Genomic DNA, 10,290 nt, shown 5'->3' on the forward strand with positions numbered 1-10,290 from the left:
TGGTTGAAGGGCTGGAACCCCCTGGAGATGTTGGGCTGGAACCACCAAGGGATGCAGGGCCAGGACTGTGAGTGGGTACAGGGCATGGACCACCCCTGCAGATGTGAGGCCGAGACCACCCATGGGTGCAGGGCCAGGACTGTGGGTAGGTATGGGGCCAGGACCACCAATGGGTGCAGAGTTGGAATCCACATAAGATGCTGGACTGGAACCACCCATGGGTGCAGATTCAGGACTACCCATGGGTGCAAAGCCAGGATCCCCAGCATCTGTGGGACCAGGACCACCCATGGGTGCAGATCCAGAACCTCCAGCAGATGTGGGACCGGGACCACCCATGGGTGCAGAGTTGGGAACCCCCACCATCTGTGGGACCAGGACCACCCATGGGTGCAGAATCAGGATCCCCAGCAGATACTGGACCAGGACCACCCATGGGGACACATCCAGAACCCCCAGCAGATGTGGGACCAGGACCATCCATGGGTGGGGGACCAGGACTGTTGTGTGCACATGAGACCAGGAACCCCGTCAGACACAGGTCTTGGACCACAAGCACATACAGAAACAGAGCCCCAAATCCCCTCCTCCACAGCAGCCCCTGCCCTTCCCAGGCCCAAAACTCTCCCTTTCCCCCCCCCCCAAATCTGCCCCTTGCTGTGGATTTATGCAGAAATTTAGCCCCGTAAATAAATCCTCTTCTGTCCTTCAAAATAGCCCCAAAGCAAAACATCCCAGCCTGTTATTTAGCTCTTTAATAACCTCTTTTGCTATTTTTTTTCCCTTTAAAATAATTTTAACTCTGTCCCAGGCTGGAAATAATTATATAGTGGGGAAAAGATTTTTTTTTCCCTTTTTTTTTCACCTTAATAATTTTGGCGTTGGTGTTTTGCAGCTTTATAATTCACCTTCCACGCCGAGAAAGGGGGGGAAATACAAAAAAACATAAAATCTCTGCCGGGTTATAAATAACAGAGACCAAATAAATCAGGCTCCAAAGCAAACAGGGAGAGCCACGGGATGGGGCTCCATCCCGGCGGGTTCATGTGGGGATCCCGATGTGGAGCATCCTTCCCGCAGAAGGGGGAAAAAAAAATAGCCGAAAAGCCAAACTCCCTGCTGGAAATGGTTATTTTTGTCCTGGGTTTTAATTAATAGGAAGAGATTCAGGGTTATTTTGAGCGAGGTGAAATTCCTCGGGTGTTTTCGCCCGCGGTGCCGGGGTTTTCCTGGACATCCCGCTCCGCCCCCTCGGGGTCTTCCCCCCCAAAAATTAAAAATAATTATAAATTGTTTTTAAAATACATTTTCTCCCCGCTTTTGCAGGTGATCATGGGCGGAGGGAGGAAATACATGTTCCCCAAAAACGCCAGTGACGTGGAGTATCCCCGCGAGGAGAAGCACCGGGGCACCCGCCTGGACCGCAGGAACCTCGTCCAGGCCTGGCAGGAGGCCAAACCCCCCGGCAAGGTGACACTGGGACCCTACAGAGCCATTCCTGGGGGCTGGAGTGCTCTGGGGAGCAGCCCTGGGGGTGGCTGAGGCGATGGGGAGGTGACAGTGCCTGTCCCCTGTCCCCAGGTTGCCAAGTACGTGTGGAACCGGCGGGAGCTGCTGGCGCTCAACCTCAGCCGCGTCGACTTCCTCCTGGGTGAGTCCCGGCACCCAGGGGTGCTCCAGCCTCAACTGGGTGCTTTGGGGGGGACCCCTGGGCTGTGCCGGGGCAGCTGGAGTGGCCAGTTATCCCCCCAAGGATGGTGCTGGCTCCAAGGGATGCTGGTATCCCACCCCAGGGATACCAGGACCTCACACCCAGCAATGCTGGTACCTCCAAGGGATGCTGGTATCCCCCTAAAGATGCTGCTACTTCCCTGGGGATGCTGGGACTCCCCCTCCTGGGGATGCTGGTGCCCCAAAGGGATGCTGTTATGCCCTCAAGGATGCTGCTACTCCCCTCCCCCCCCCCCCCCAGGGGGGCCTGTGCCCCCTGGGAATGCTGGTTGGTACCTCCCCTAAAGATGCTGTACCCCCTTCCAAGGATGCTGATACCCACTCTAGGAATGCTGGTACCCCAAAGGGATGGTGTTAAGCCCCCAAGGATGCTGCTACTCCCCCTCCTAGGGATACTTCTACCTCCCAGGAACCCTGGTACCCCTCCCCAAAGATGCTGGACCCCACCCTAGGAATGCTGGTACTCCCCCAGGATGCTGCTCCCCACCCTAGGGATGCTGGTACCCCAAAGGGATGGTGTTATACCCCCCAAGGATGCTGCTACTCCCCTTCCTAGGAATTCCGGTATTCCTCCCAAAGATGCTGGTGCCCCAAAGAGATGCTGTAACACCCCCAAGGAGGCTGCTACCCCCACCCTGGGATGCATCTGCCTCCTAGGAATGCAGGTTTTTTGCCAGTGGTGCAACTCCCAGCCTGGCCGGGGTGTGGGATCCATCCGGGCCGGAGGAAGGAAGGGCCGGGAATATCCCACAGTTCCTATCTAATCTCCCACGGTGGCGTGTGAAATGCTTGGGTCAGCACGAGGAGCAGGATTTGGCCTCCCTTTTTGTTTTGGTGGGGGAAGGATGTCCCCAGCAGTGTCCCTGTCCCCAGGCCTCTTCGAGCCCGGGGACATGGTGTACGAGCTGGACAGGAACAACGAGACGGATCCTTCCCTCAGTGAGATGGTGGCTGTGGCCATCAGGATGCTCCAGAAAAACCCCCGCGGCTTCTTCCTCCTGGTTGAAGGTGGGGGGGGATGGGGGTGCAAAAAGGGGGATAAAAGGGAGTGATGGGGGGTGAAAAAATGGGGGGTAAAAGGGGGTTAAGGGGGGTGCAAATAGGGAAGGATTGGGCAAAAAGGGGTGCGAAAGGAGGATAAGGGGGTGATGGGGGTGCAAAAAGGGGGGATTAAAGGGGATATGGAAAAGAGGGGGATGGGTAAATGGGCTGGCAGAGGTACAAAGAGGGGGAATAAAGGGGGTGATAGGGTGCAAAAGGGGAGGTGCAAAAATAGGAGGATTGAGTAAAGAGGAGGTGTAAAAAGTGAGGAATAGAATGGGCAACAGGATGGCAAAGGAGGTGATGGGGGTACCAAAAGTGGGGATAATGGGGAGATGGAGGTGCAACAAAGAGGGAGAACAGGGATGGAGGATAAAGGGGTGATGGGGGATGCAGGGAGGTGGGATAAAGGGGATATGGGAAAATGTAGAAGGGGGGATATGGGGGTGATGTGGGATGCAAAGTAAGGGGATAACGGGGATGATGGAGGAATGAAAAAAGGAGGGGAACTGGGAATGGGGGTGCAAAAGGGGAGGATGTGGAATGTAAAAAGGGGGGGATAAAGGGGGTGATGGGGGTGCACAGGGCGATAAACACGCATTGGGGGGATGCAGGAGCGGGTGTAAGGGGGGGTGCAAGGCTGGGAGGAGGAGCGAGCCGGGGGCTGGACACTCCGGGGGTGATGCCGAGCGGTGCCGGGTCCCTCAGGCGGCCGCATCGACCACGGGCACCACGAGGGGAAGGCGAAGCAGGCGCTGCACGAGGCCGTGGAGCTGGACCGGGCCATCGGCCTGGCCACGCGCCTCACGTCGGCACAGGACACCCTGAGCGTCGTCACCGCCGACCACTCGCACGTCTTCACCTTCGGCGGCTACACCCCCCGCGGGAACCCCATCTTCGGTGAGTGGGGACCGGGGGCACCTGGGGGACGCCTCGGGGGCACCGTGGGGACGTCCCACCCCGCTGACTGTGCCCCCACCGCCAGGTCTGGCCCCCATGCAGAGCGATGTGGACCGCAAGCCCTTCACCTCCATCCTCTACGGCAACGGCCCCGGCTACAAAATCGTGGCGGGCGAGCGAGAAAACGTCTCTGCCGTGGATTTTGGTGAGTCTGCTTTGGGCCAAAACCCCTTAAAATTGTCTCGACTTGCCTATATTGTTTTTTTTTTAAATCGTTCTAATTTTTGGTTTAATTATTCCAACTTTTCCCCCAGCACACGCCGACTACCAGGCGCAGTCGGCCGTGCCGCTGCGGCAGGAGACCCACGGCGGCGAGGACGTGGCCGTGTTCGCCCAGGGCCCCATGGCCCACCTGCTGCACGGGGTCCACGAGCAGAACTACATCCCCCACGCCATGGCCTACGCCGCCTGCATCGGCTCCAACCGCGGCCACTGCAACGCCGGCACCCGCCCCGCCGCCCCCCTGCTCCTGCCCTTCCTCGCCCTCCTCGTCCTCCTCTGCTAAAGTGCCTCTTGCGGATCGCCTGGGGGGGATTTATTTTTAATTCATCCCCCCTTTTTATGTTTTTTTTTTTGTGGAGAGCAGCGCCCGGGAAAGAGGAGAGAAGGAGAACAGAGAGACTCAGCGGAGCAAAAGCAGCCGCCGGCGGTTTGGTGCTGGGAGCTGCCTCTGTAAATACACGGTTCCTTCCCTATAATTAGCAGCGTTCCCTGCCCTGTCCCAAACCCACTGTGGGATTTGGGATGGCAGCCGGAGCCTCGGTGGATAAAACCCCCTCTTTGAGCGGAACGCGATGGGGCTGGGTCCCAAAATGCCTCCCAAATGTCCCTTGGCTGAGGACTGACCCCGCTGCCCAGCTCGTCACATGTGTGGGGAGCCAGAAACCACGCCAAGATGGGGAAAAAAAATTAACTCAACAGGTTAATTTGTCCCTAAACTTGGGTTTCGTTGTGTCCTCGGTGATTTATTTTGCTTTAAAAATCCTTTGGGTTGAGGCAATTTGCTGCCCTGGGAGGGATCTTGGGGAGGCTGGGAGGGGGGAAGGCAAGGGGAGCAAAGCGGGTGGGACGCGCTGGGACACGCCCCCTTCATTGGGTCGAGGTAATTAGGGGGCAATTAGGAGGTGGGGTCAGGAGGGGAGGGGTCTTGTGCAGCTCACAGGGTGCTGGGGGGGCGAGGGTTGAGCTGGGAGAGGGGCACCGGGGGTGCAAATGGTGCTGGGAGTGTGCGAACGTCACTGCAGTGTCACAGTGCTCGTGCAGATGCCACTGTGCAAATGGCACTGTGCACGTGCCAGCGCTGCCAGAGCTGAGCAAGAGGTGCCTGGGGTGTGCAAATGCCACTGGGCACTTGTGAAATGCCACTGGGCACAGTGCCTGGCACGTGCAGATGTCACTGTGCCTGTGCAAGTGCCACCACACACGTGCAGAAGTCACTGTGTGTGTGTGTCACTGTCACTGTGTGTGTGTCACTGTCACTGTGCTTGTGCAAAGGGTTCCCTGCACGTGCAAAAGCCGCTGTCCATGTGCAGATGGTGCCTTGCACGAGCAAATGTCACTGTGCTCGTGCAGATGTCACCGTGCACATGCCAAAGTCCCCGTGCACGTATGTGCAGCACTGTGCATGTGCAGATGCCGCTGTGCTTGTGCAAGTGCCACCACACAAGTGTGGAAGTCACTGTGTATGTGTCACTGTCACTGCCTGTGCAAAGGGCTCCTTGGACGTGCAGATGTCCCTGTGCACGTAAAAAATGCCACTGGGCACCAGTGAAAGTCACCGTGCGCTGGCTTGCAGTGCCTGGCACATGGAAATGTCACTGTTCTTGTGCAAAGGGTTCTTGTGCAGAGGCAAACACCACCGTGCACGTACAGCGGATTCCTTGAACGTGCCAATGCCACCGTGCCCGTGCAAAAGTTGCTCTGTGCGTGCAAAGGGCCATGGTGGAGGAGCAGAACTCGCCATGCTCGTGCCAACGGCGCTGTGCTTGTGCAAAGGGTTCCCTGCACGTGCAAAAGGTGTCCCTGTGCACGTGCAAAATGCCACAGTGCAACGTGTGAAGGTCACCGTGCGAAGGTCACCGTGCACTGGCTTGCAGTGCCCTGCACGTGGAAATGTCACTGTGCTCGTGCAAAGGGTTCCTGTGCACTGGAAATGATTCCTTGCATGCGCAGGTACCACACAAAATGCCACGGTACACGTGCAAAAGCCACTCTGCCCGTGTGTGCAGTGCCTGGCACGTGGAAATGTCACTGGGCTCGTGCAAGTGGTTCTGGGATTGTGCAAAAGTCACTGTGCACGTGCAAAAGTGCCATGGGGAAGATGCAGAACTTTCCACGCTCGTGCCAACGGCGCTGTGCTTGTGCAAAGGGTTCTTTGCACGTGCAAAAGGTGTCCCCGTGCACATACAAAATGCCACAGTGCAACGTGTGAAGGTCACCGTGCGCTGGCTTGAAGGACCTTGCACGTGGAAATGTCACTGTGTGCGTGCAAAGGGTTCCTGTGCAATAGAAATGGATCCTTGCATGCACAGGTACCACGCAAAATGCCACGGTACACGTGCAAAAGCCACTCTGCACATGCTTGTGCACATGGTTCTGGGATTGTGCAAAAGTCACTGTGCACGTGCAAAAGTGCCACGGGGAAGGTGCAGAACTTGCCAGGCTCGTGCCAATGGCGCTGTGCTTGTGCAAAGGGTTCCTTGCACGTGCAAAAGGCGTCCCCGTGCACGTGCAAAATGCCACAGGGCAACGTGTGAAGGTCACCGTGCGCTGGCTTGAGGGATCTTGTACGTGGACATGTCACTGGGCTTGTGCCAATGGCTCCTTGCACACACCAATGTCACTGTGCAAGTCTGAGATCCCCCTGTGCACGCACAAAGGTCACTGTGGCTGTGCATGAAGTGTTTTGCCCGTGCAGATGTCCCCGTGCCCGTGCCGAGAGTCCCGGTGCCCGTGTGACACGCCCCGGTGCCCACAGAGGTGTCACCGGGCACGTGTGAAATGCCACCACGTGTGTGCAGTGCCTGGCACGTGGAAACGTCGCTGTGCTCGTGCAAATCACTCCTTGCCCGTGCAGATGTCCCCGTGCCCGTGTGACCCCCCACGGGACCCACGGGAGGTCCCTGTGCTCATGCAAGCCCTGCCCTGGCTGAGCCAACACCACGTTCCCGTGCCAGTTCCCCCCACGAGCAGCCCTGGCGTGCCCCAGCTGAGCCAGGCACTGCCAACACCCTCCCCGAGCATCCCCGAACCCCTCTCGGACCCTCCAGCCCTCCCCTAAGTAAACCCCACCCGGTTTTTTATTCATTCACCGATTTCATAATTAAAAACACGGTTCCTCATTAACCAGGGCCCTTCGTGGGGGGTGTAGCCGGTGACCTCCTCGGTTTGGGGGGGCTCTGACACCCCCCCTTGCCCGGCACCCTTTGCCCCCCCCGGCATTGCCGGCGTCGCCGGATCCCAACCACAGCCCCACCGCCGGCGCTTCCCAGAACTCCGGCAGCCCCGGGCTATGTTTAACCACTCCCGGGGTGCCGCGTGGTTTTTGGGGGTTCGGGGGGGGGTGGAACCACGTTCTCTTGGCCGGGGGGTTGGCAGGACGCCGGCGGCCACCGGGGCCGCGGCCAAACGCCGCTCCCGACGCCGGGCTGACCACGGGAGCCAAGCAGAGGCTGGTTTGGGGGGGGTGAAGCCATTGCCTGCCGTATTTTGGGGTACCCGCAGCCCCCTCCCAAAAATAGGGAGCATCAAAGAAAGGCTTTGCTTGGCCTGGCTGCTGGGAAACCTCAAAATTTGGCTTAAATGACCCCCCAGAATGGGTGAATTTGGGGGTGTTTTTATAGCCCCCGCTGATGTTTGGGGTTTTGGGGACACCCCCCCTCAACCCAGATATTGGGGCCCACCCGCTGTAGCGATAAATAAACCTTTATTTTATACCTGACTCGCGGGAAACACAAACACGAGTTGGGGAGGTGTGAAAAAATAATCCTCCCCTCCCCCCAGTTCCAGCCTCCGACCCATTCCGGAGCTTTTTTCCCTTAAAATAAAGGTGGGGAGGGGGAGCCCCACTTTGGGGTTACCCTGGATTTGAGCCCCCCATTTCTTTTGTAGGGAGGGGGTGATGCTGGGGTTGGACCCGCTCCTCATTTTGGGGTCACGGCAGAGGGGGGGCCCTTTGTGGTGCATCACCCCCCCTCCCCCGAGGGGTATTTGGGGTGACAGAGATTGTCTGGAGGGGAGGACACTCCCATTTTTGGGGGGGTCCCCCCAAATCCTGCACCGGGGACGATGGCTTCAGCTCCTGGCATGGGGGTGGCACACGGGGGGAGTGGGGGGGTGAAGCGGTGACCCCCCCGCGGGTGGGGGGGTGACTATGAGCCCTGTGGGAGGGACATCAGTGGGGGCACCCCAGTGCGGGCACCCCCGTACTGGGGTGCACTGGTGGGGGGGCACAGCCTCACCGGATTATGGGGGGGCTGCTCCAGCTGGATTTTGATCTCAGGGCAGGGGGAGTCGGGGGGGCGGCGGCCTGGGGGAAAGGGGGGGGGGCCATGAGCACCCCGGGGGGACCCCCAGCCCGTGGGGCCCTGACGCCCCGGTGAGGGGCTACTGGGGGGTTCCGGGGGCTCAGGGGCTCCTGGGGGGTACCTGTGGGGGTCCCGGGGGGATCATCCGGCCAGGGGGTGTCGGGGAAGGCGTTGCGGTGGGTCCCCGAGGGTGAGCGGCTCTCCTAAGGGGGCAGGGGGGGTCACGGGGGTGCTGTCCCCCCTCGGCCCCCCCAGCACCCACCCTGCCCCCTGGGCACCCCGTACCCGGCCCGGCTCGGGCTCCTCGGCGGCGCTGCCGAAGCTGCTGGCGCTGGAGGAGGAGCGGGAGAAATCCGGCGGCTCCGGCTTCTCGGCCCTGCCAGGGACGGTCCCCGCGGCCAGGGACAGTCCCCAAGGCCACCACAGGCTGGCACCGCGCCCCGTGGCCACTGCCATGGCCCGCCGCGATGCGGCGCTGGCCCCAGGACACCCCGTCCCCTGCCACCCCATCCTGGGACACTGCATTCCCATGCCACCCTGTCCCTGGGGTGTCCCCTCCCCATGCCACCCTGTCCCCAAGCCACCCCATCCCAGGACACTGCATTCCTGTGCCATCCCACCCCTGGGATGTCCCATCCCTGTGCCACTCTGTCCCCACACCATCCCACCCCTGGGATGTCCCAGTCCCATGCAATCCTGCCCCCATATCCCTTGTCATCACACCGACCTGTCCCCATGCCATGTGTCCCTGTGCCACCCCACCTCTGTGCCACCCTGTGCCCAAGACACCCAAGTGCCACCCGAATCCCACAGCCCCCTGCCACCTTGTCCCTGTGCCCTACAGGCCCTGTGCCACTCGGCTCCTGGGTGACCCTGTCCCTGTGACACCCCATCCCCCTGGTGTCCTGTCCCCATGGTTCCTGTGCCATCCTGTACCACCTTGTCCCAGTGCCATCCCATCCCACGTGCCCCATCCCAGTGCCCCCCAGTCCCCATGTCATCCTGTCTCTGTGCCACCTCATCCCAGTGTCACCTTACCCCAAGGTCACCCTGGCCCACTGCATTCCTGTGCAGCACCATCCCAGTACCCTCCAGTCCCTGTGTCACCCTGGTACCACTCCATCCCAGTGCCACCCCATCCCATTGCCACCGTGTCCTTGTGGTGTGCCATCTCAGTGCCCTCCAGCGCCCGTGTCATCCCAGTGTCACCCCATCCCAGTGCCCCTTGTCCTTGCACTGCCCATCCCAGTGTCCTCCAAGGGGTGCACTGCCAATCCCTGTGTCCCTATGTCACCCCATCCCAGCGCTGTGCCATCCCCAGTGCCACCATGTCTCAATGTCTTTTGTGCTGTCCCCTCCCAGTGTTCTCCAGTCCCTGTGTCACCCTGTCCCTGTGTCACCCTGATGTCACCCCATCCTTGAGCTGCCCCATCCCAGTGCCCGTGTCACCCTGGTACCACCCAATCCCAGTGCCACCCTGTCCTTGAGCTGCACCATCTCAGCGCCCTTCAGTGCTCATGTCACCTTGATGTCACCCCATCCCAGTGCCCCTTGTCCTTGCACTACCCATCCCAGTGTCCTCCAAGGGGTGCACTGCCAATCCCCGTGTCCCTATGTCACCCCATCCCAGTGCCGTGCCATCCCCAGTGCCACCATGTCCCAGTGTCACCCTGTTCTTGTGCTGCCCCATCCCAGTGCCCTCCAGCCCCCGTGTCACCCTGTTATCACCCTGTCCCCATCTCACCCCGTCCTGGTGCCACGCATCCCGGTGCCACCCCATCCCCTTGCCAACACCATCCCAGTGCCCTCAAGCCCCCGTGTCTTCCCACCGCGGTGCCGCCCCTCCCGTCCCCGGGCCCCCCGTGTCCCGGTGGGGACCTGTCGTGGTGCCGGCGGCTCTCGGGGGAGCTGTGAGTGGAGCCGGAGCCCTCGGGGGCGGCGGGGCCATCCCTGCGGGGGGCGGTGGCAGTGAGGTGATGGCGGGAGGGGACACCGGGAGGGGACACCGGGAGGGGACACCGCGGGGGGACAC

General features: G+C 60.4%; 1 protein-coding gene and 1 long non-coding RNA gene across 9 annotated transcripts in view; one reads left to right on the forward strand and one right to left on the reverse strand.

Moving 5' to 3' along the window:
• ALPL (alkaline phosphatase, biomineralization associated) overlaps positions 1–4,670 on the forward strand; it is a 9,407-nt gene extending 4,737 nt beyond the window's left edge. For all 8 annotated transcript variants that reach the window (XM_027693195.1, XM_027693197.1, XM_027693200.1 and 5 more), the window contains exons 7-12: positions 1,327–1,470; positions 1,582–1,651; positions 2,605–2,739; positions 3,481–3,672; positions 3,758–3,877; positions 3,987–4,670. In XM_027693195.1, the coding sequence (XP_027548996.1) occupies positions 1,327–1,470; positions 1,582–1,651; positions 2,605–2,739; positions 3,481–3,672; positions 3,758–3,877; positions 3,987–4,237 (912 nt within the window). In that variant the 3' untranslated portion in view covers positions 4,238–4,670. The remainder of the gene's footprint in view (positions 1–1,326; positions 1,471–1,581; positions 1,652–2,604; positions 2,740–3,480; positions 3,673–3,757; positions 3,878–3,986) is intronic.
• A 2,970-nt stretch (positions 4,671–7,640) lies between these two features.
• LOC113972244 lies at positions 7,641–10,215 on the reverse strand. Its single transcript, XR_003535820.1, has 4 exons — positions 10,137–10,215; positions 8,544–8,634; positions 8,380–8,461; positions 7,641–8,260 (listed from the first exon to the last, which is right to left on the reverse strand). It is a non-coding gene; the product is annotated as an uncharacterized LOC113972244 (long non-coding RNA).
• Between the last annotated feature and the right edge of the window lie 75 nt (positions 10,216–10,290).

This window comes from Neopelma chrysocephalum, unplaced genomic scaffold (genome assembly GCF_003984885.1).
Source record: "Neopelma chrysocephalum unplaced genomic scaffold, ASM398488v2 Primary Assembly neopelma1_90, whole genome shotgun sequence".
Lineage (NCBI taxonomy): Eukaryota > Metazoa > Chordata > Aves > Passeriformes > Pipridae > Neopelma > Neopelma chrysocephalum.